The 25782-nt window shown below is 34.4% G+C and overlaps 3 protein-coding genes across 4 annotated transcripts in view; 2 read left to right on the top strand and 1 right to left on the bottom strand.

Moving 5' to 3' along the window:
* Positions 1–317: 317 nt before the first annotated feature.
* Positions 318–10454, bottom strand: LOC142344633 (uncharacterized). Its single transcript, XM_075396444.1, has 4 exons — positions 10281–10454; positions 9704–9899; positions 3897–3982; positions 318–820 (listed from the first exon to the last, which is right to left on the bottom strand). The coding sequence occupies exons 1-4, from the start codon at positions 10324–10326 to the stop codon at positions 507–509; spliced, it is 642 nt and encodes a 213-aa protein (XP_075252559.1). The 5' UTR covers positions 10327–10454; the 3' UTR covers positions 318–506.
* LOC142344631 (vasopressin V1a receptor-like) overlaps positions 4347–25782 on the top strand; it is an 89854-nt gene continuing 68418 nt past the window's right edge. The window contains exon 1 of the mRNA XM_075396443.1: positions 4347–4412. The gene's annotated coding sequence lies outside the window, so the exon portion shown is untranslated. The remainder of the gene's footprint in view (positions 4413–25782) is intronic.
* Positions 10478–25782, top strand: part of LOC142344634 (gamma-2-syntrophin-like) — a 43043-nt gene continuing 27738 nt past the window's right edge. Inside the window, exons 1-2 of one of the 2 annotated variants that reach the window (XM_075396446.1) lie at positions 10478–10752; positions 14132–14222. In XM_075396446.1, coding sequence (XP_075252561.1) covers positions 10697–10752; positions 14132–14222 — 147 coding nt within the window. In that variant the 5' untranslated portion in view covers positions 10478–10696. The remainder of the gene's footprint in view (positions 10753–14131; positions 14223–25782) is intronic. The other variant, XM_075396445.1, reaches the window with a different exon arrangement.

Raw genomic sequence — 25782 nt, 5'->3', positions numbered from 1 at the left:
TGCTTATTGAATAAAATGGTTAATAAAAAGCAACTGGAAGCAATTATTTTTCAAATTGCAGAACGTAAAAGTTAATAAGAAATATAACTTTTTGATACTGCTATTAACCCAATGCTCTGCATGTACTCATCAAACTCTAAAAGACTCCTATAGTCGAGTTTTTTTGTTTGTCAATATGAGTTCCTTTTTTCAAGATGCCACATGCTCATATGCCTACTTAGAACCAAATTAATAACACTTTTTATAAATTCTTTTTATTACAATTTCCCACGTACATTTAACTTTTTTCCTCATCTATTCTTTATATGAAAAACAAATCAAATTAACCATATATTCTTTTTGGTCAAACAGTAGGATCTAAAGAAACTAGTTTTGGCGATTAAATCATCTACATCTTTACCGTTGTTAGCATCTAGTCTAAATTTAGTGTTTTACACAGTCAATATTTAACATCAAAACTAAACTTTGATTCTGAAGCACACTTAGATAATCAGCTGTCAATTAGATTACGAAGCTCTGTTTTGTCGCATCGACTCTTCATAACTCGGGGGAGGGGGCGCACGGTCATTTCCTCTCCTACTCGATTGGGTGCTGGAAGCTACCTGGATTACTCCCGAACCCTGCCCATTAGCATTCCTTCCAGTGGTACTGCTGCTGCTTCCACTATGGAACAGGTGGGCTTGGTATGGCCGAGCAGAGGTTGTGGCTGACGATGATGTGGCAGCTGTGACGTCATAACTTGGGGGACGAGTGGCTGAACGGCTGTATGACGGGGGCATTAGACGTCCAAAAGAATCTTCAATTTTGAACCCCTCTTTCTCTAAAAAAACACTCTCGCAACAGATGATGTTTTGGTTTATTACGTTTCGTTAATATCCCTATAACAGTTTTGTTCACGTGATTGCAGTGATTGCGAATTACCGAAAACAAAAGAAATTATTGTAGAGATTATAATACTGGGTGAAGTGAGAAAAGCGTCGACTTTTGAGGGCTTTTTAATGTCGGCTCCAAAATATTTCGGGTTTTTATGAATATTTCAGTGTTTTAGTGTGTCATACAGGAGCAGTTGTGACCAGTCAATAGCGTCATCTTTTTCGAGCAACAGATGTGTGGCACACAAGCTAATTGTTATGACACCAACGTTATACCATAAAACGGCACTTTCTAGTACGATATATACCATAAGCTGTTTTTTGGATATCGCTGCCTCAAATCATCACTTGTTACCATAAATTTGTTCATCACGGAAACATCGTAACCACAAAACACAATTTGACACAATTGGTACCACGAAACAGCACCTTATGGCACCAAGAAGTGGTACTTTAGTACATGATGATTTAATGATAAAATTATGACTTCTTCGTCGACATAGAGATACCAACCTTATCAAAAAGGGATACTTATGGCCCGATTGTTGACATAAGAATGGCATTTAGGGCAACATGGCAATCTCAAAATGGTTTTTTACAGTGCTATCACCATCATCTACAAGAAGTGCTTTCTGGCACCATCGTACGATTGTTATCGAAAAACGGTACTCGATGACAGCACCGTTACCATAAGGCATTTTCTGGCTTTGCTGTTTTTTTTTTAAAAAAACCGTCGCATCAATAACTTAACAGATAGGAGTAGCAACGGTGCGAAGAAAAAACACTTCGTGGTATCAAGTTTTTATTATACGGCGTCCTCTTTATTTTACCTTTAAAAGGAAACTTAAAGCGCCATTGAGACCTTAGGGCATCATCATTAGCGTAAAAATTTATTTTTGGCGCTATTTTTAACAGAAATTTGTTTTTTTTTGCACTATTGCTTCAATAGAATGGCTCGCTGTGGCACCATTGTTATCACAAAGTGGTTTTGGATGGCACGTTTTTACCTTAAATTGTTTCAAGACGCCACAACTACCAGGAACCTTTTTAAATGAGAAAACACTTAAAGTTGTCAACAAAAGAGAAACACAATTTTTTTGCAATAATAGATAACGGGGAAGAATGAAACACACCAACTCAACATTTGGGTGACTGGGTTATTTTCTTGTTAGGAGCGCGGTAGATGCTACAATTGAAGTTGTTGACAACTACCTATTTTTCATGAAACTTGTATGATTACCGGGAAATCATACAAATCATATATGACCTTGTATGATTACCGGGGATCATATATGACCTTGTATGAAGTAAAGGAAAGTTGTCTGAGGGGAAACCCAGGATTGCAGTCTTAATTTTGTCTTGATCATAACCATAAAAATGCTATTTTTGCTGTTATAAATCGGCACTCTTTGACATCAATTTACCAAAAAAACTACAGTTACATGTTCACCACGGTTACCATAAGTCGTCTTGGTTACAAAAAGGTACCAGAAGTTACCCAGTTATCATGAGTCTTAAATCTAAGGTACCAGTTTTCCCATGAGGCGATGATTTAATCGAGATAACTACAAAGGTTTCATTAGGGCACATCATTTCCATGGAAACTTATATCAATACTAAATGGCTATCACCTAACTCTACTTGATATTACAATTCTTGCCATAAATTGGCTTTCACGTACCATTTTTTAGGATGAAGCAACCATTTATGGTTACCGCGTTATGTTTGAAACAACCCCCGTGGTATTATAGCTTAAACATCTTAAAATTATAGGTACTATAGTTATATATTCCATGACTGTAATGACTTTATTATGGGTTTTCGTAGCACTGATGGGCCATTTTTTTCGTTAAGACCAAGGAAATTGTTTTCAAAATACACTCCTTCATTGATAAATACAGCAAACCGAATTTCGGTTGCTAATTAGAGCAAACCTTTTTTCTGAGGACTTTTTTCTCAAGCTGATATTTTTTCGGAGCCTTAATTGCTCAGTATGATTTTGGCATGTGGTTCAGAACAAATTCAGAACAACTTGAGTTGTCCTGATTTTTTACTCTGATCTTTCAAATTTTTGACATGATCATGAAACTTGACAGAGTAAAATACAGAACAAAAGTAAACATGATTCAGCGCTGAAAATAAATGTGACCTCAGTCCGGGAGGACAATGCTGGGTTAAAAATGTAGACAGGCGCGAGAACTTGACAATACCAACAATTGCTCACACCTCTGTTATTTTTACGTTCCCTCATGGGAAAGAGCTCTTTAGTTCTCACAAAACGAGGTTCCATTAGTTTTCATTGATGGATCAGCGCAATCTCTTTATCCCATTGATGGATCATAGAAATTTGATTAAAATAAATGGCATAGTTGATTCATGGTAAATTCATTTTAGAGCCCAAAATCCCATCGGTGGTTCATAGCATTTTCTTAGAAGCCAAAATTCGCTTTGGCAGTTTGTAGCTTTTTTGATAGAATCAAAAGCCCAAATTGATCACAGTTAGTTCATAGAAACGTTTCCTATTGGTTGAAAATTTACATGCAGCTCGGTTGCAAAATATTTATTAAATTTAAACCAAGAAATTTGTATGAAAATTTGAGCAGTGGTACATTGACTGAATTTTTAACTAAAATCTTTCAATACAATAGCTGATTTGGAGCTTAAGAAAAACTACAATAGAAGTGTACCAAATACAAGAGTGCGATATGTATCGAGCAGAAAATGTATATTCAAGGCTGCGATTTAGTTTTAGTTAATCTACTATGATCCAGCAATATTCAGAGATATACTACCGATGGATTCTCTATGATCAGAAAAAATGTGGTCATGAACCATTGACGATCTATCGATCGATGGAGTTTCTATAAAATAACAATGGTCCAGCATTGAAAAACAATGGAAACCCAACCTGGGTTCGTCGTGCCAGTATATCAGGCAGGAGACTAGAATTTTTGGTCAATAAGTGTTAAAAAATTAGATTTTGTGAACTTATTGTAAGCTTTGAGAGAGACAGAGAATACTTACTGCATTTAAAGCAGGTTATGCAGATGATGATAGCACTCAACACAACCGTGGCTGCAATTGCACCCAGCACAATGCCCACCACATTCCTAAAAAGGTCTATTAGTCATCGTGGATGTATTCTGTCACTCTACTGTTCCCGTGTTGACTAAAAACTGATCTGTGGCCTCTGTTAGTTTTACCTCCCAAAAACGAATAAGAGTGAAGCCTCAATAAGTAGAATTTTAAGGAAATGCCACTAAAATTCTATATGGGCTGCCAAGGGTGGGGGTGGGGAAGTAATCTGACGTAAGAGTGGAGCTGAACTGGAAGAAATTCCGCCCTTAGCAGTCCCACTATTATATCGTCTTATCATTTTATTCCCCAATCCCACTTCGAGAAAGAAATGACCTCCCTTACTCTCAACATCAATTTAACCGTTTAGACATATTACCCCTCATTCTTACTTGCTTCCAAATGGGCGAGTGGAGTTGGGTACACTCAACCCGGGTATTTATGACCATCATTGCATAACAGACGGTAGGAGGAGCCCAAACTTATGTAAAATTTTTTAATTGAATATACGGAATCTCAGTGTAATGTTTGCAGCATTCGAATTTAAGGTAAATTTGACGCAAAATTTTTATCTTCTGACTTTCCAATGCTTTTTGGATAATGATTTTCCGCAGATTTCTATCAGTGGTTTTGGATAATTTCCTTGACTCAGGAGAAAAGCAACTTTCCGCTGAGAACTTATATTTAAATCTAAAGTCGTATGATGTCGTTTTTGAAATGTACTCAGATCATTCAAAATTCCAAAGACTATTTTTCATATATTGTTCTGGCCAGAAAATTATCCCTAATCCCGTTGTGAACGACAATCGTGACTTCACATGAACTATTCTTCTAGCCAACAGACTGGGTATCAATGCTTACCCTTGAAGGACGTAATACTAATGGAAGAAAAGAAATGATAGTCAAAATTTATTTATTTCAGATTATTTTTGAGATAGTTTTCAAGTTTTTTCCACAATAAAAATGCTACAGCTATTGGACAGACTTTTTTGCACAATGCATAAATCAGAATGATCTTCCGTGATAAAAAATATTTCAAATTTCATTTCTTTCTTTGACGTTATATAGCATTATGTGCGAACGCACATTAAGGACCATTCTTGTGAATCGAAATCAATTTCCAACACCGTTTTTATTCTAATTATGATAGTTGAATCACGCAGTTGTTTCTACAAAAGAGGGCATGAATTGTTTTCATTTTCTTGAATTGTTTTCATTTTGATTAATACTCTCTCTACAGTTCGTTTCCGTCAATTTTTGGCATCCCTCAAACCGGGAAAATGATATCTTGAACTATAGATGGGCATCCATTCTTAGCTGTATTTGGCATAATATGAAAAATAGGTATATTGAATGAACAAAATATATATTTTAAACGAAGAAATTTGTTCAAAAGCAAATGAAAAAGGAAATTTTCTTCTGACGATGTAAAAAAACTAATATTCGAAAGACTAAGAAATGAAAAAAAGAAAACAATTTGTTAGTTTTCGTGGGTTTTTCTAGGACTTCTGGGACTTTTTAATTTTAAGAAAATTGTTTTTGTTGTCAAACGGGTTTCCAATATAGAAAAAACAGAAAAACGTTATGCAACTTCGAAATCAAAAAATTTAAACAAAAGAGGCTACAACTTATTGATGAAGTACCTATTAGCTGTTCTCTGCAATTTTATTTGTACGGAAAGTCTATGGGGAAAAATTTCTAAAGAACAAACATAGGACTCCACAGAAGTAAAACTCTTCATTCATCCTTTTGCTATTTTCCAGCTTCTAACAAACTGATTGTTTTACTAATTAGGGATTCTTTTTTGGGGACTATATGACTCAAAAGGGGAAGTATTTTTCCATTTAAAACTTTTCTATCAAAAAAAGATCAAAACAAATATTAACAAAAACATTGAAGTTTTGTCAGTTTCTGCCAACACCTACGCTGAACCCAAATCAAAAAGTTTTTCTGAGAATTGATTTAATTGAAAACTTACAGAGTTGCCAAAATGGGTAGTTGATATCAGAACAGTAAACATCTAGTTTGTTATTAAATAAAAATTAAACAGCTTTTTTAAAATTTTTTTGTCGATTAATGCTAATGCTTCATTTGATCATTGAAAAAAAGCTTTTAACAGGCATTCAGTTGACTCTTTTTTCAAGAAATTGAAAAAGCTGTCACTTATATAGTTTTGCTTTCGTAGCTATTTGTAAATATCTGGGAAAATTCACATTGTACCTTGTAGCTCTACCTCCACGTTTTAGACGAACTTAAGTAGCGACTTTAAGATTTAGAAAATGGTTTTGTAGGGTTCAATCAGAATAGAACAAAAAAGCCACCTGCGAGTTCGAAAATATTTTGTAATCGTTATAGACTTAAAATCAATTCGATCCCTGCGTCGATGAGTTCACCGCATATCAACAAGCAGTCCATTTGGTCTCATATCAGATTGAACGGAAATTCTGGAGGTGTCTTTAAAGTTATGAATTCAAGTAATAACAATAAACAAAAATTTTCACTGAATTCGAAGTTTTTTCCTCATTATCATTAATGATCGCGGAAAAATAACTATCTTGTAATTCAGAGCTCACTTTTATTTTTAGTGATTGCTTTTAAATTTACTGTAAGACATCACATTTTAATTTGAAAAAAATATGCGTTTTTCAAATTTACTCCATTTTCTCAATTGATACTTTAAACTTTCTTTCTCCGTTTGATCTTAAATAAACTGAAGTATGATGTCTTTATACAACCAGCAAGATTTAATTGGTGTACAAATACGACACTTTTTGAAATAAAAAATATAAAAAACTTTTTCTCCGATATGTAGCTCAAAGAAAAATCTTTGTTTCGTTAGCTCTAAGTTGTAAAAATTTGAATACTCCGTGATCAAGAAACGCGCAAATAGAAAGAATTTGGATTCGGTTTTGTACAAAACATGGCAAGTTGACAAAATGTTTTTTATTAGTAACCCCGAAGTGATAGCGGCTATTATTGGGGACATCGTCGTTTTTAACAATCGAAAGAAGTTGAATTGTATTGGTGCACTGTCTTTCTATTTAGGATCTGTTCACGCATTTTCATGATTTTTGAAGTCAAATTGGAGTGGTGATATTGGTCACGCCGAAACAGGAAGTGGAGTGAAAAAGCGAGTGGTTTTGCGGCAGGAAGGAATTTTTTTGCTCTAATCTTACAGTAGAGGGAGAAAACGGCGTTTGAACAAGAAATCGCTTTCTCGGTAGTGGTTTGTTCACATGCGGCAATTTCACTGACTTTTACTGTTTTTTCGAATTTTTGGGTAGATTTTTTTTCTAAATGGTTTTTCCAATTCACTCATAGTCCGTTCTAGGTCTAGTTTTTGCTTAGTCAATGAAAATTTTTTGAAATGTACGTCAGGACCTGTCCTGTTATGTTTTTTATTTCATCGTTGCGATTTTTGTTGCGACCACATGACGTCACAGCCACTTCAAATCTGCCTTTGTTCATTCGTTAATAAGTTGAATTGTATTGGTGCGCTGTCTTTCTTTTTAGGATCTGTTCACGCTTGTTTCGGCTTTTCACGTCAGTGAGAAGTTAAATTATAGTGGTGTTTTTGTTCACACTGAAATAGAAAGTGAGCGAAAAATCGAGTAGGTATGAGACGTGACTTTTTTCAAAAAAACCTTTTAAAGTGGTGTAGGAAATTGGTGTTTGAAAATTTTGGCGGTTTTTGAGAAGATTTTTTTTCAGGTGCCTCAATTTGAAATCGATTTTCAAAATTTCCTCTCCTTTAGTGCTTTTAAAACGGTACAAATGTTTTCTAATTGTGCCTATTGGCCTTTGCTTGAATTCATTGAGGGGCAGCAAAATGACTTTACCACTATTTGCTGTCATAAAATATTGGTGATTTTTCTCTTTTGCTCCCTTTTTTTAAAGATATCTGTGATTTTACTACCTAGTGTCATCAATGAAAAGTCTGATTGGTTGAAATTGAGGCATAGAAGAATTCAATTAATGGCTGGAGCTAATCGCCAGTGGTTTTCTTAATTTTGATACTACATTTTCTCAATTGTTGAAATCTGTAAATATTGAGTGTACTTTTTGATGTCTTATCGTTTAATCTCAATACGAAAGGGTCTCTGAGGCTGCTAAGAATGGCTAAGCCTATAGATTTAATCGTCTTTTTGTTCAAAGCTAGTGCTTTCTATGACTTTGACACTAATTGTCATTATAATTTTTTTTGAGTTTTGCAAGTTTTTCTTTTCAACTTTGTTGTCTTTACTCTTGGTATCATTATTGGCAGGTCTCATTATTTTCTCTAATGGCTTCAATTACAGCAATTCATTTCAGTTTATAGCCATTGCTTTTTGTGACTCATACATTTGTTCGTCTTTAAAAAAGATCTTAATGATTTTTTTTAGTTTTGCTAGATTTGTTGTTTTGATTGTTGTCTTATTACTCAATCTCGTTGACGACAGATTGTAACGGAGGTCATTGAGGACTCAATTAATTGATGTAATTGTATCCTTCATGAGCTGTTGCGTTCTGTGACATTTAAAACTAAGTGTTTTTCAAAATTGTCAGCGAGTTTTTTTTGTGATTTTAGGTTCTTTTTGTCTTATCATTTAACATTACTAGTGAGAGGACTCCTTGATATTGAATGACAAGTTGCTAATGAGAAATAAAGGAATATTTGAAATCATAGAAGTTGTTTTTTGATGTTGATCCTGTCTTTTCATAAAAAACAAAAGTTGAATATTTAGTCTTGCTTGTTTTTGTTCTTGCGTGTTTTAATGCTTAGTCTCATTACTAACCGCTCTCATTTGCCTTTTTAAGCGGAGTAAGTGGTAATCAGACTATAAACTAAAATAATTCTCTGAATTGCATTTCAGGACTTGTCCTGCTATCTTTTTATTTTGTCGTCTCCATCAATAATTCTTGTGACCATTGACTTTTTCAATTTCAATGACTTCTACTGCATGGCAATTACAAATTGTGTGCGTGACGAATGACTTCCAAACTCATTCAATAAACTGTATTTTTTTGAACTTTTACTAATTAAAGATCCATAATGAGCATCTAAATAGTGCCAAACGTATATGCCCTAATTCTTGAGTATTAAAGTCTTGACTTTTTGATATCGAATATTAATTTTGAAAAAGCTCGGTTGAGGCTTTTTTCTATAGAGCGTATTTGTCTCGCAAAAATGACAGTCGGAATCTAACCCAAAACATCTAGCGGTCTATTAAAGGACTGGTGTTCAATCTGTTTATTTTATTTCTTTAGTTGTTTCAGTTCCACGGATGGGCACAAGCGTGCACCGCAGCTATTGTCCGGCAATCTGCCGGCTTTTTTTTAATTTTTTACTTCAGTTCTGTCGTTAAATAATAATGTTCAACTGATGCTTCTTAAACATTAAAATTCTGTAAAATGTAAAAATCTGTTATAAATTATAAAACAATTGATACCGCAATTGGTTTTTCTTCTGAGAAATTTATATTAACATGGGAGTTCCGAATTGTTTTTTTTAAATACAACAGTCGTACCTAAGATTGATACGGAAAAAGTAAGTCAGTTCGAGTTTCGAATAGTTAGCTTTCATGTAGTTGTTTTTCTCTGATTTTTATGTTTTTGAGATAGTTTCTATGTAATTATTGAAAATTTAATAAATCCACTACTACTGTACACAAAGAACTCATATAGATTCATCAACGCTTTTGATTGTATTTTACGACTGGTCCTGGTCCTGGTTTTTACGACTGAATCAGGATATAGTTATAAGAAATGAGACTGACGTAGAGTCTGCACAGTCCTGATCAGAGCAGAGAGTGTCACAACAGAACTGTTCAGAGTTGCCCTCTCTCTCCGCATGCTGTTTGCACTCCAAGTTGTTGTTGCACACTTTCCTCGCCTCGTCTAGTGACGTCACTCCCGTGGGAATAGTTATGAGGATGAAGAGGAAGGGCAGCGCAATTGTCAAGGATATTTTTGCTAAAATTAAGGGACCGAATAAAATTTAATTATATTAATGATTAAGTAACCACATAGAAAGCCATACTTGCTCATGACAAATATGGTTGACTGATATGTATTCAAGATTCATTTCACTGACACCCCTTTAAACCTTTTTACCTTGCAAGGATTTTGTGGTGCAGAAATGCTATTGATCTCATGAAATTTGTATTAAAAAGCTCTGTCTAGTAGCAAAATTTTAATGAATAATGAACAAACTTAAAGAGTCCGTCCGTGCACATATGTGAAATTATATAAAATTTATAATTTTATATAATTTCACAGGGGGGGGGGGGGGGTGGAGGTTGGGTGGGGGTGGGGATGAGACGTGAGAGTATGAAAAAGTTAAAAATCCTTTACCTGTACAGGAAGGGCCAGCATTGGCCATTAAAGTGAGGCTCGTCATTGAAAATTTACATTTTGTTTAAGAATTGTTTTGTCTATGTGAGATTCTGAATCGAATTCTGAATATAGTTTAATGTAAATAAATAGCTCCGCCAAAGCTTTCAAGATAAATCAACCTGCGTCAGAGCATTTTGCACCGTTTTTATTTTTATTTTACCAACTTTATATTATTTGCTTCATTTACAAAACTTTCGAATCTCAATACGCACAAATGTTTTTCAAAACTTGGCTTTAATGCACTCTAAAAATTGAAAGCTTTCAAATGCGAATAGTGCAGTTAAATTTATGATTGTTTTTGTTGTTTATGCGACCCCCAGCTGTTATCAAATTTGAAATGGGATCAAATAAGTTTATTAGTGTTCTGCTGGCGAATGAGTCTTCTGGCCTTGGAATCCGAATCACTCCACCCGGTGCACCATTTATGTAGGTAACAATCTGTTCACGTTAATTCTCAGGTTGAAATTCCCAAAATGGCGACTACCTAGTTTGAAATCGCAGACCGAAACGACTTCTGACCAGGCCTTCGTAGACCAACGTGGATTGCCTCCGACCGGATTGACCTCTGATCAGACCTCTCCAGAACAAAGTGATCTCATGCGTCGAAGCAGTGTGTGTGTGTGTGTGTGTGTGTGTGTGTGTGTGTGTGTGTGTGTGTGTGTGAGCGCGCGTGCACCTTAAGTGCACTCGAAGCCATTGCTCATCAGATCATTCGAGAACAAGTTGAACTCTTATCAGACATGATTGAGCCCATATCCAAACTTTCGTACGACTCTGGCGCCGACAATTTTCAGACCATTGTCCGCTATGGCGCATTCAAATCTGCCTCTTATCAGACCATTCAAAATCCAAGCTCAATATGCTGTAAGAAAGTACCCGGGATGAACATTTTTGATAATCAAACAAAGAACAGATATGGTTTCATATAAGACATAGACAATTTCTTGGTATGATCTTGCAATGATTAGTAAGAATCATACAGATACTTTGGTTAATAAGAACCATAAATGATCTTCGTATGACTAGTAAGAGCCATAAATGATCTTTGTATGATTAGTAAGAACCATGCATGATCTTTCTAAGGTTGCTGAGATTCATAAACCCAATTTTTCTTCATATTAATTGATTTTCTGTTCAATTAGTGATGCAATTGCATCACCACTGGAAAGCTAAGTGGCTCTCCCTAAAATCAACCTTCTTCAAGGACAAGAAATAAAGAAAATTGAGATGTTGTGCAATAAAGGGAAAAATTTGTCTTTATGTGTTATTTTTTGCAATTGGGTGATACCGGTACACCATTAAGTTTCACATAAATAAGAAAAAATAAACTGTGCAGATGTATTGATTTGCATAGAATTAAGCTAATGTAGAACAAAAAAAAGGGTTTTAAATTTTTATTTCAAAAAACTTCCTTCTGTGACAAAGAAGTTTCTGAAATGCATGACTACATTAAACCAAAAGAAAGACAATTTGGGCTCGTAAATTTTCCGCGTATGACCAATAAGAGGTAAAAATTTTAAATTTGTTATTTTACTTCAATATTTTTTTTGCAACTGTCATGTTGATAATTTTTTATAATCTTTTTATGATTACTAAGAACAATTTATGATATTTGTACGTTTGTTAAGATTCCATAAAACTGTATATAATTACCAGGAGTTAGATACATGGCATAGTATGATTACTAAGATTCCTTGATGGTGTTTAACCCGTATAATGCGATTTTGCGCATTATCTAGGTATCATTTTTGAAGTTTTGGTCCATTGATTTCTAATTTTGACCCCTATAATTCAAAGAAAAATGTTAGGCAATAGTCATAGCTTACCAAAATTAATAGTTAGCAAAGATTTCTAGGGGAGCAACTATTGAGGTTTATTGGTGTATTATTTTGTTAAAATTTTGGGATTTTTGCTTATTATTGTAAATTAAAACTTTGTAAAAATTATCTTGAAATATAATTATTATAAAAAATTTTTGGCTCTGTGATGCAACTTATTGACTGCAGTTATCAAATGTTAGTCGCCATTATAACCTTCTGAAGGGCTATTTCAGACTTTTTACAGGTAATTCCACATCAAATGATTATCGCATCAATCGAATTAATTTTGAAAAACTCTTTACTTTCCGGAACCATAAAAAACAGCTCAGCTCCTTTTTCATCTTAGTTCTCTCTTGCGTAGCTTTAAAAAACAAGACCAGGCGTCAAATCCTGACGGTATTTGAAACCAATTTAGATCAATATCTATATCTTCAACCATGAAAGCTTCAACATGGGTTTGTCAACGGTAAATACAATTTTTTTTGTGACATAAAGGAGGTGATAGCTAGTGGCAACTTTGGCAGTGTGTCTTGGGAAAATGTTTAAAGTTCCTTTAGTTTTTTTCTAAAATTTTTTAGGATTAAATCATACACAGCGCATGATAAAAGCATATTGAAAGTTTTCCTTTCACTTCGTTTTCAAAAACGAGAACAATTTAATTCGAGCTTCTGCATATCGTGAATCACTAATTCATGTTGTATATTCAGATGAAACTTCCCTTTGCTTCAAATTTTTGCAGGTTTTGCGAGGAATCTAGGCAGTACAAAAGATTTAATGATCAAAGGGAAATTTGCAAAACTGCCAATTCTTTAATTTATTATTATAAAGTACATTATAACGTCAATAAAAGCAACAAAAAATTTTGAGAAAAAAATTCGTACTTTATTTTTAAAAATTTTCTTTTTTCAAAGCCATTTTTGTGTCATTCAGGGGTGTTTCTGATCAATGCATTGGCAATCTACGTGTGTGAGATAAGTACGCACAGAATCTGAAAACCATAAAGGGTAATCAATTTTTCGAAGAAAACAATTTCCAAAAGCAATTCTGGTGAACAATTGGATAATCTGGCAAGAGAATTGGTTGAAAGACTTTTTCACTTATGTCTCCAATTTATTACGGGAACATTATTTGTGTCTCCCCGGTTAAAATATCAATAAAAGATATCGCAGTTGACCTAAACTGGGCACAATTGATTGCTAAAAACGACTAGCCTTAACGTTTTGATTTCTATTTTTTGAAATGCTTGTTTTTCGTAGTAACTTTATGCAACCATTCCATAGCTTATGAAAATCGTACAAGGTTATCGTGGCGAATGAAAAATTTATTTATTTGGAGTACAACTGTTGATCACAATTTTTAAATTCACTTCGAACTTATAAACACTAACATTGACCTTTTTCATTTAAGCACAATTTTTCACATGAAAGGAACCATTTCAAAAGCAGATCAAACTTGTATATGAAATATGGACATCCCTAACACGCTGCTTCTATATTTGCAAAAGAGAGATATCGACAAAGCCTTCTGTTCAATTTCTATCGCGATACCACCTTCATTAATTTGAATTCTTTATTGCATGATGTCATTCCAAAGCCTTGATCCTTTTTCGACCCCAGACAAATTTACAGCTCAACAGAGAATTTTTTTGTGAAGAAGTTTTTACTATCAAATGTATAATTTTGCTTGGTGTGTTTGTGTGTGTGTGTGTGTGTGTGTGTATGTACGTGTGCGGGTGTGTGTGTGTGTGTGTGTGTGTGTGTGTGGGCGTGTGTGTGTGTGTGTGTGTGTGTTTCTGTGTGTGTATGTGTGTGTGTGCGTGCGTGAGTGTTTTCATTTATTTAGAAGTTTAATTATGCGATGCAGTTTTACTGAATTGAATTACTTGGAAGTTTTTACGAGGTGAGGTAACTAATCACAAGATGTTTTTGCAAGATTTCAAAAGACGCTAAGTTAAGCAAATGTGGTATTTCATCTGTGCTGGTGTTTCAGAATATCGAACAAGATCATGATTGCACAGATAATGAGAGACAGTCCTGCTGACATTGACGGCAGACTCAAAGTTGGAGATCAAATATTAGAGGTCAGTGGGTTAATTTTCATGTCCTATTTATCCACGTCACAATTTCCCATGAGTGAGATTTTGAAGTGACAGTTCAAGGATGCTCGTTAATGTGCGTTTGCACATGAAGTTCCGACCTGAGCTCATCTACATTTTCGACTTAATTGTCTACCTAATGATGAGATAGTTAAAATAGATGTTTGTTTTAAAAATCGTTACAAAACCGAACTACTAATTGAACTGCATAAAACCATGCCTTATTACAGTGCTCACAAACCTGCCAATAGAAAGACTACGAGAAAAAAAAACAAGTAAATAAGCAAAAACAAAAATTTTTCTGCGAATGTGCTGAGAAGAGAAAAAGAAACACAAATATTGACCAATCACAAAACTTTCATGAAAACGCATGTTCTCAAACAAACAAAACATCAGTTGCGATATGATATTAGTGGAAAAATAGTTTTTGAGCTTCTAGAAATATGATGGAACCTCTAAATGATGAGAATAAATTACAAGTTGACGAAAACAACAAAAATTGAACAAAAATCTTAGAGAACAAACAATGATGTAAATTTGAATACTATTCGCTATAAACTGAGTGCTTGAGCAACATCAATCATTCAAACCTCAATTAGAAGCCTATGAGACCAGTCAGCATTTTACGCCTACATGAAGAATTTTAAAAAAGCAGAAACAGGAAATTCAAAAAACAATGTGCGAGAAAAATGTCGAAGACAAAAAAAATTGTGGTAAAAAATTTTCTAATCTCATATAATTTTTTAGCAGCAATAGGGTTCTTCTTTTTTCACAATATGAGTTCAAAAAATCAACAAGTGTGAACAAATATAATAAAACCACGAAACTTTTAAGGAAACTCGTTATATCAACGCCGTTGACTTCAATAGCTTTCAACAAAAGACAAAAACTACGCTAACTTAAGGAGAAAACGTTGATGTTTGTCAATCATAGGTCATCAAAAGAACATCACAATAAGTCTTATGATTATGAAAACAACAACGAATACATACAAAAACCAAAAATTTAGTAGAAATGTGCGAGATAAAAAGTGTCGAAACCAATTAGACCATAAGCGTTTCTCTGAAAACTTTATCTGTGATCCATTGGACGTCTTCTTTAAAGCAGTGGGAACGACCAATATTAAGATAATGAGATAAAATTTCAAAAGGAACCAAAATTACAAAAGAAGTCCGATTTTTTTGAAATTATAACAACTCGTGGCATCGAAGTCATTAAATCATTCGTTAGCAGATAAAATTACTTAATAGAATAATTTTAGTTGCAATAAAAAGGAAAGGTGCCCTGCCATTTTTAAGGTGCCCTGCCATTTTTAATGGCAGGGAAAGGTGCCCTGCCATTTTTAAAAGTCTTAATAGCCACTAAACTCAAAAGCTCTCAACGGAAATCAATAATTGCAAAAAACTATGCCTTGACAAGCAGGGTCATCATTCAAACGTCACAATAAGACTTATGATTTTGAAAGCAACAACAAAAACAGTCAAAACCAAAAATTCTGTAGAAATGTGCAAAAAAGGGTCGAAGCCATTTAAGCCATAAATTTTTCTCTTACAACTTTATCTTTAATCCGTTGAACGTTTTTTCCAAATCATTGAGAACTATCATTGTTTTCATAATGTAATAAAGTTTCAAAGGGAACCCAAATTACAAAAATATCAAAATTTAAGATTGATTAATGTCCAGAAAAAAACTTAACAGCCATTAAATTCAAGAGCTTTCACCGGAAGTGAAAAAAACACTACGTTATGCCTCGATGGGAAGAAAAAATGTTTGTCATTAATATATTATCAGTAAGACATCACAATTAGGATTAAGAAAAGAAAGACAAAGGCAGACAAAATCCAAAAAAAATAAAGCAGAAATTTGAGAAGAAAGTGTTAAAGACATTTAAACCATAATCTTTTCTAGAAAAACTTTATCTATGATCCATTGGAAGTCGTTTTTTAAGCCAAAGGAGACTGTTATTACAAAGATAATGAGATAAGACTTCAAAAGGAACCGAAATCAAGAAAAAAATTAATTTTTTGGCAGTTAAGAAAACTCGTGTTATCGAAATCCTAAACCAATAGTTAGCAGATAAAACCGCTTACCAGAATAATTTTGGTTGCAGTGCTTCTTTTGATTGCTAATGACGTCTTTCATTAACTGAAGCTCGATATGAAAAGTGACTAGTCTCTTGGTGACTTTTTTTAAAAAAATATGAATAATTTTCTTAAAAAAGTTCTCAAATAGAATTCGATTTTTTTGTAAACTTTCCTATGAGACCAGAAGTCTTTTTTTATCGCATTTCGTCTGTTAGGAACACAAAATTTATTTAGTTTGTCGCGTGAAATGTAATTTTGAATTACTATTTTAATTTGAAGAAAAATTACACTTAAAGTGAGCAAAATCATTCCAAATATCCCGTGTTCACATAAAACTTCAGTCCTCGATGACTCCTCGAAAAAAACGAAATTCAAAAAAATCTTGTTAATTTTTGAATTCTACGCTGGACGAGATTTTTAATGATACCACTCACATTTCTCTACAATGAATATATCGATCGACCAAAATTGTCTGAACAAAAACAACCCATTTAAGTATATAGTTCCTCCCCCCACAAGTGCGATCGGAACAATTAAAAGAACAAAGTAAGACTCAAAGTAAGTGTTTTCAAATGCGCTCACATGAGAGCAGGATAATAGTCTGTTAGAGAGATCATTGGATCACAGATGTCAAAGATGCTAAATTTTACTATACAGTTTTATAATTCAATTGACTTGAAGTTATTTCATTGACAATCAATTCGGATCAAATTCACAGGTTCTGGCCTGTGATCAGACCCTAACGCGACTATGCCATAATCAGATCTCCCGAGCGGTACCAGCGTTTCCAAGCCATGTTATTTGAGTTGCACTATACCAATACGCCCCTCCCCCCTCTCTCTATTGCAAAATGTATGTATCTTTTTGCAAATGGAGTTAACCTCTGTTCGTTCCTTCACCTTTGGTCTTAATGATGTCATTTTTATGCTTTTCAGAACGATCTCACAGGTGAAGTGGTTTTTGATTGCAACCGTTCTGAAAAATTTTGATTTCAAATTGAATTATGCAAAATATGATATCTCTATTTGTGCATATTAGAGCTAAAGCGGAAAAAGAGTAACAGCATTGCCCGCTAAGTTCATGCATGATTTATTCAATTGTCCACAGGATATGTCCCAAAAGCGGGTTAAGGAGAGACTGCAGTTGAGAGCTAAAAAGAGAAAATTGTAGATGAAATGACTATTGGAATAATTACTCCTAGGGAAATAGGTCGACAATTTCCTCCTCTGTCCCCTCCTCCTTTTGGACCATAGTGTTTTACCCTCCATGCGCCTTTTATCCTGCTTGATATTGAAATACAGAGAATCTCTTTATCTCTTATGTCGGTGTGAACAAATTAGCAAAAACTGGAGAAGGAAATTAAAATAGCGGGGAAACAAATTAAAGGAAATAAATTGAGGAAATTTTTTATACAGTTAAAATGGCAATCTCTTTCACGCCCTGGCCCCATAGAAAATTAAATGTTATCAAAACGTAATAACCAGCGCTGTATAGTTAATAACTGGTATGGCATACCCTGACCAAATTAATCATAATCAGTGCAAAAACATATTGGTTTACACAAACGCATTGTAAGTCACCGCTAGGTACGCAAATTGATATACGAAGTTAAAGTCTGAAAACTATCTGAATTCGGTTTTCAGTAAAATAGCGACTGCAATTTGGTCACTATATCTCGTGAGGATTGAAATCCTCTTTGGAGTGTCGTCTACAAATCAATAGAGCTTTCAATTAATCTATCATTCAGTAGAATACTCCTGCAAAATTTAACTGGTGAAAGATACAAAGCACAATTCGTCAAATTAACAGGAGAATTAAAGTTTGAAATTTAAGTTGGAACTATGACAGCTGTGGTGATTTTTTTACACCAATTAGTGTTTTACACTCTAAATTACTCTCTTAAATTACACTGTTACACTCGTTTCCCTGCTAATTCAGAGTGGAACTTGCGTTCCACTCTCATTTTCGCTAAATGATGGTGGAATACGGGTGGAAGCCTCGGCGCGGGTTGCGTTAAACAAACTATAAATCATTTCTTCCTCAAACAATTTGAAAAAAATATCACAATAAGCATATTGGAGTATGCAAATCTTAATTTTATATGTAAGAACAAAAATGGACAGCTTCAGTTGGATCATTGTATTTAGGGCTCTTTTCTGTTATTGCCCCCCGCCTTATATAACCAGTCCCTTTGCCCCCCAAAATATGTATTTTGGTCCTTAGAAATCCATTATTTTAGTCATAACAAAGTGCTGTTAACGGTAGACGAATGGATGAATTTTTGTTACATGTTTGGGCCTATCTTAGGTTATCGGTAAAATATTCAACTAAGTTTAAAGGCCGCTCTGTTCGCGTTGTTAATTTCTCTTTCAAAGTAGAAAAAATGGAAATGACTGTATTATGAGACGGTTAAATTCTTGTTGTACAAAGCAAGTTATAAAGGCATAAAATATAAGGTTAAACAAAGCGTGCTTAATATTTAAATAGATTTATGTTCACTAAATATCAATGGAAGCAAAACCAAATCGTTTTTTAAATGTTACATAAACTTCAGAGCTTTTATGACAAGAATCACTAGTATCTTCTTTTAAGTTAACTGCATTTCCGTTTTTTTTTAAAAATCAAATACAAGCTTTCGTACAGGAAACAATTTTACTTGAAAAAAATGTAATACTGGTAAATATATGAAGAAGCTGTACGTAAAATTTCCAAATGTAATTGAAACAGATGAAATAGCACTATAATAGCTGAGTGTTGAGCACACAATTATTAAATAAGTACAATTAAGGTAATATGAACTAAATAGCAAATTTTAGGAGTCGATAGAGAATTGTAAGATACACATTGTGAATGAAAAAGAGGATTCTACCTCAAAAGGGGTGAAAAAGAGCTACCTTCTAATTTCTATATGCAATCTTAATATATGGGAAAAATTTTCAAATGTAAATAGCACCCACACTAATGATTCAAATTTGAAAACTTGGCAGCACGGGTCTACAATTTAGCATATGGAAAAGAATGAACTAAACCGGACATGTAGTTTTTAAGATAATGAGATTTTAAGATTATATAAGATAATATAATATAACATAATGAAACGATGAACAGCATCCAGGCAAGACTGTGTGTCCAGTGATTCAACAATCTCCAAATGCACTGCTCATACACTATGATACGTGACAAGACAAATACATCTTTTCACTGTTCTCCGAAAAGATTTAATTGAAAACGGTCCAAAGTAGTCTTCTCCGCTGTCCGTGAACGGTGTTACATTATCTTCTATTCTGACTATTAGTAAACCTGACATCATTTTCATTGATGTTTTGTTTCTCTTCAATTTACAGTGTAGACATCGAGGTTTAACGGATCTCAGTGCGTTTCTTAGACCAGTTACCCAAAGCTTTCTTTGAATTTCAGCTCTTATATGTTCAACACATTGGTGATGATTGTGCTTATGTCAAAACTCGAGATATAATTGAACTGCTGAATGAGAACGTGGTAATATAACAAGATGTTTTTCTCCGAAACAGGTTTGCATGTCTAAGTTGACTTTTTGCTCGTAGTAGATTTTCGCTCATAAACGGATTCAGGGATTCAATTTTACTGTTGCATTTTGATAGAGTCTCCTTTTTTCATTGATGCTTTTTCTTCCATGTAATTTTTTCTCTCAACTAACTCCCATACTCGATACTATTGCTCAATATTTCAATTTCATAGACTCGTTTTTTGTTAATCTTCGTTCGAGCGATCGTAATGGTCTTAGGGTTGAAGAAATAATACAATCAAGGTTTTGTTCTTTTTCTGTAAAAAGCAATTGAACTCGAAAACGTGCTGGTAACTTCAAAGTTGCTTCTCTAGTTGTTCAGGAGACTTTTTATCTTCAAGTGTGCTGCTGTTTACTTAAAATGTGCCGTAGGATTCGATTTTCCACCATATTTTCACAATTTCTGTTAGCTCTTGATTATTTTGGCTATCGTCGCTTAGGAAACTGCTCTCTGTCCTTTCACAATTTGGAGTGGACCACTTAGCGTTCAACTTAACGGAATCTTTACTGCCCATGGAGAATTATTCCCACAATATTTGTACTCTAAAGGTCTTATCTGGTAGTAAGCATCTTGACCAAGAATCACTTTTACGTCTTTCGAATCGATTCTCTTCAGTCTCATTCACAATGAATGAAGACAAGGTTTACTTAGCTCAATTATGTGTTCGAGTCTCATTTGCTGGTATGGTTTTACTTATTTGATCTGGTGACTGGATTATCTCATGTCTCACAGTTGGTCTGTTGTGTAACATGTGATTGTGATTTATTTCACAGCCGTCTATTCCGCATTTGAGCTTCGAATTGCAATCTCTGGCGCAATGCTTTCCAGTAAAGCATTTGAAACAGAGGTTAACTTGTTTCACCGCTGCCGACTGTTCTGCGATAGAAAGTTTTTTTGAATTTATTACACTTCCAAAGTGGAAGATCTCCGTTATCGAGAGGGCATCTCGGAAATCATGTCTTTCTATCGTTAGTAAAAGTGGAGTTTTTTGATGAGCTCTACTTGATCTGACAAGATTTTGTCTTCCTCTATACGAATTTTCTAAAAATTGCTTTTTGCTGCAATTTTCTTTCGCACTTGAACTAAAGATTCTTTTTGTAGCCATTCGTTCAATTCAATCAGATTTGGCTTTGGTTATTTATCTGCAGATTGTTTAATAACTATCATGTATAGATTACTTGTTGAAAACAAATCGTTGCTGTAGCCGATTGTTGCGGAACGTTTACAAATTTTCCGACTCCGTCAACAAAAACAATAAAACTCGCACTATTATACGGCCATAATTATGGGCCGTTTTGAATTTTAGTCAATTGCGATCCTATTATCAAGTGCGGCTGACCAAAGTTTTTCTCAAGCAATTTCCAAGCCGTGCCGCACAAAACTTCAGAATAACCCATAGCAGCCAGCACTCAATGGCCGGCCCAGTTAACAGCGTTTTTAAATGCGTCATTTTTTCATCGTCTTGTATAGTACTACGATCAACGGTTGACAGAAACTTGCCACTCCATTAGGGCCAATAATCAAGGGGATCGCCATTATATTTGTTTAACTTAATTTTTCGTAAAGTGCGTTTAACTGCGGAACTTATATGGTACATGTCAGACTCATTAAAGCCGTGTTTCGGACTTGATTGCGAAGTATCAAAAATCTCAAACTTACTATGCTGCCCTTGGTTTGAGCTCACTGTTCACACAAGGTGTCTGACTGGAGCACTGTTAAATATGCCGTCTCTCCGAGACTTGCCTTGTGACATCAGTGATCTGAGCCAGCTCTTACTGATTTCCGCTGAGGTGAGGCTGCAATATCTTTTGCATTTTCTTTATTTTCATCCTGTGCTCGAAAAAATTTTTTGTTTTCGCCCAAATGGTCTTCATCGTTACTGCCACTGATATTGCCCAGTAAGTCTCCACTATGTGGTAAATTGGTTGTTCCGAATTTTAAGGATGAATGTCGTCCTCTTCGTCAAGGTCAATGTCGAGTTTCAGCATTTCGATTGCCTTCTGCTCCTCGAGTTGTCTCAATTGCTCGTCATTCTCTCGAGCTTGTCTTTCCTGCTCAGTTTTTCACTTCTGCATATAATATTCAAGCTCCAGTTGCACGTGGCATTTTTTCAGCTCACGCTTCTTTGTGTTTCAAATCTTCTTCCGTTGAAACATCGGGCAAGACATCTTTCGATTTTGGCTGATCGGTTTGTGTCTCAGTTGCGCTGGTGTTCAGAGTTGGCTCAAGATTATGTTTTGCTTCCTCTTCGGCTCCATTTACTGATGAGACGAGTTAAGGTATTGCTTCTTTGTTAACATCCAATGACTTTGACGTCTCCGTTGAATTCTTCTCCTGGTCCCACAATGCCAGAAGTTCTTTTCTTTTCAAAGACAAATTTCTTTGTTTCTCTTGCAGATCTGCCTTAAGCTTTGGTGAGATGTGTGTGCTGTAATGTTTCATCTCTTCAACAATTCTCTCTTCGAGGGCAAGATATTTATCAAAATTTGTGTTTAATGCTCGCTGCTCTTTTTATCCAAATTGTCTTCTGAATTCTGATCTTCTCATTTGAAGATCATTAAGTTTTTTTTCGTATTTCATTGTCAATTTGATAATGGTATTCCACATCTTCCACCCTTTCAAAACCAGTTGATTGATGAGATATGCCACCATTTTGCGCTCCAGAGGGACTTTGTTGCTTTCTTTGAAACATTTTCGATGTTGTCCGGGTCGGCGGACCAAATGTTTGGGCCTATCTTAGGTTATCAACATATTATTCAACAAAGTTTACTGGCCGCCCTATTCGCATTGTTCATTCCTTTCTCAAAGAAGTAAGGACAGAAATGACTGTATTATGAGGAGGTTAATTTCTTGTCTTATTGTCCAATTCAAGTTATAAAGGCATAAAATATAAAGTTAAACAAAGCATGCGTAATATTTAAATGGATATATGTTCACTAAATATCAATGAAAGCAAAACCATATACTATTTAAAATTTGGTACATACATTTCAGAGCTTTTCTGTCAAGAATCAATAGAGTCTTCTTGTAAGTTACCTGCATTTCCGTTTTTTTAAAATCAAAAACAAGCTTTCGTTCAGGAAACACTATTACTTGAATAAATTTAATACTGGCAAATATATGAAGAAGGTGTACGTAAAATGAGGAAATAAAATTAAAACAGATCAAATAGCACCATACTAGTTGAGTTTTGAGTACATAATTAATAAACAAGTACAATTAAGGTAATATGAAATAAATAACAAATTTTCAAAATTTCAGCTTTGTCCAAATTGGGGCTAAAACATATGGTTTTTTCACAATAACTCACAAACTAAAAAAGATATCAAAACCCAATTTTAGGAGTCAATAGAGAATTGTAAGATGAACATTGTGATTGAAAAAAAAGGATTCTATCTCAAAGGGGTGAAGAAGAGCTACCTTTTAGTTTCTACAAGCAATCTTAATACATTGGGAAAATTTTCAAATGTATATTTCTCCCACAGTAATGATTCAAATTTGAGCAAACTTGGCAGTGACTAGCACTAGTCTACAATATAGCATATGAAAAAGAATGATCTAAATCGGACTTGTAATTTTTAAGATAACGAGATCTAAATGTCAGACCGCAACAGTTTCAGGTTGTCAAAAAAATTAGTAGCAGAAAGCTATTACTGTGATAGAAAAGCGCAGAAGTTTTAAAATCAGGGATTTTACTTTGCCTGCTTACTTTTTTAGCAAAGTTCAATTACTTTATATACGTCTTAATTTCAAAACTTCGCTGCATAATTAAATTGTAAATGCCGTTTGGGTATAATTGTATATGTTAGTGTATGATACGCAACCAATATGCTATAACATGTATAAGTGGGGGCGGGGGTGGAAATGGACGTGGGGAGAAAAGAGCCGTATTTAGTATATAATAAATAACTATAAATAACTCAACAAATCAAGATTGGTTAATTGATATTTTCGAGCTTGTACGTATCTAAGCTAACGGTAATGCTTGTTACTTTACTTTTCCTTTAAAAAAAGAAGTGCTCTAATTTTTATGCATGTGGGATCAGAGAAAAAGTCACATGGAATCAGGCGGTTTTTGTGGACAGAGGTCACTACGAGTACATTGCAATATTAGTTATTGTTCGCTCGGAATAGCCTGCACGACTTTTCGTGTAATTTCTCATGTAAAAGCATACGACCTTTTGTGTGAGCTCGCATCTTTCGGATATTTTCTCATGGAATTTCGGTTTACCTCACACGCAACTTCAATTCCATGCGAAAATCCGCGTTCGTTGTATGAGGGAGAATGGGAGGCAAGTATAGTTGCGTGAGCCAGAGGAGGGGCTGTTCATGCTGTTTTTTAAGCTCGTTATTACTTCAGGGTACCTGCCTACAATAACGTTCCGTACAACTATAGACATCTGAAGATGGGGTGGTCTGAAGATGGGGTGGTCAGAGATTAAGAATAAGACGAAGCCACCGGGTGTTTAGGGGAACGTTTATGGGTGCTTGCGGGGTTATCACCTTATGGAGGGTATTAAGGCACAATTTTAACAGCTTTCACGCTCACCCAGGTCCATTTCCCATAATCCCTTCGCCAATCCCCCTCCATTTAATTTTAACTGAAAGAAAGGTTTTTTAATGAGGCTTCAGATAGCGAAAAACTTTATATACCAGAGTTACACTTCTATGTGAACTTTTTACACCAAATGAATCATGCAATTTTTTCAGGTAATATTTTTTTCAACGAAAAACTTTTAACCAAACTTCACTTGTTTTTAAAACTTCATTGGTGTTTCACATTATACTCCCCAACAATATTATAGCTATTCATTAGCATTAAAAGGGGGCGGGGCAACATTGTGAAATACCTACAATTTTAGTTACATCTGTATATTCCATGTTTATCAGTTTCTCCTATTCAGGGCAGATTAACAAAAATTCTCTTAGTGGTGCCATAAAACTGGCAATTGGCTTTCAGCGACCACTTGGTCTGATGCTTCGACAATCATTATGATTCTGAAAAGTCGAGTATAAATAATCAATTTTATCGGATTTTTTTTACGATCCACATTTTGACATTAGATTTGTAAGCGTATATGAAAACGAGCAACACTGCAGGCTAATTGGTTCAAATTTGCTTAAAAATGATCTTTTGTTGGTAAAAAAATTGTGGTAAGTTCGAGTAGAAAAATATTTATCTCTAAATAGTATATTAAGCTGCCTTAAATAATTTTTGTACAGGATTTCTTTTAAATTTCAAGTTCTTATAGAAGTTGCGCTCAGGCAGTTTGGTAGTGAGCTGACCGGATTTTGAGTTTCTTAGCCGTTGATAATTGTGAAAAAAATGCAAATATCCTATTTTTTATTATAGTTTTTTTAGTTTATTGTTCAATCAGCGTTGCGAAGCTTAACTCTGAATTGAAAGGTCATCTAATTTTTCATAGAAAAAGTGAAACCTAATGAACCTAAAGGACTGTACTTGGGGATACACGATATGAGTCTCGGCCATTTCAATAATTAGAGTTTTGCTAACAAAAAATCAAATTAAAATGATGCTAGCGAAAATATGTCAGACAATTAGTAGATTTAGCAAACAAGGTCACGTTTTAGATGATTTGCCAAGTCATCTCTCTTGAAATTGATTATTGTCCAGCGGAGTTGTTTTAATTCAGGTTATCCTGTTTTTGTATTACGTTCTTCGTCTTGCGCTTCCTACATTGGAGGCAGATATGGAACAAAAATCTAACAGCTCTGGATTAATTTTCCTCAAAATTTTTTCCTAAATTTTGCTTCTCGTATAATAATAGTTTTTTATAATAACAGTAGCAGAATGTTGAGATGAACAAGACGACCTCTGATATGATTTTGAAAATATTTTTGTTATTAATATTTCGGTGAAATTTGGTTCTCTTTGTAGGAAAAAAAGAACGCAAT

This window comes from Convolutriloba macropyga, chromosome 8 (assembly GCF_964194025.1).
Source record: "Convolutriloba macropyga chromosome 8, txConMacr16.3, whole genome shotgun sequence".
Classification (NCBI taxonomy): domain Eukaryota; kingdom Metazoa; phylum Xenacoelomorpha; order Acoela; family Convolutidae; genus Convolutriloba; species Convolutriloba macropyga.
The sequence above is the reverse complement of the archived record's forward strand: the minus strand, read 5'-3'. Positions and strand labels throughout refer to the sequence as shown.

What these genes read in the sequence shown, in the direction of transcription:
- LOC142344633 (XM_075396444.1), bottom strand. Translation starts at nt 10,326, where the DNA reads ATGACGAGCCTCACTTTAATGGCCAATGCTGGCCCTTCCTGTACAG. An exon ending in TGCTGGCCCTTCCTGTACAG is followed by an intron (nt 9,900 to 10,280) that starts GTAAAGGATTTT and finishes CCTTAATTTTAG; the next exon opens with CAAAAATATCCTTGACAATT. An exon ending in CATAACCTGCTTTAAATGCA is followed by an intron (nt 821 to 3,896) that starts GTAAGTATTCTC and finishes GTGTTTTTTTAG; the next exon opens with AGAAAGAGGGGTTCAAAATT.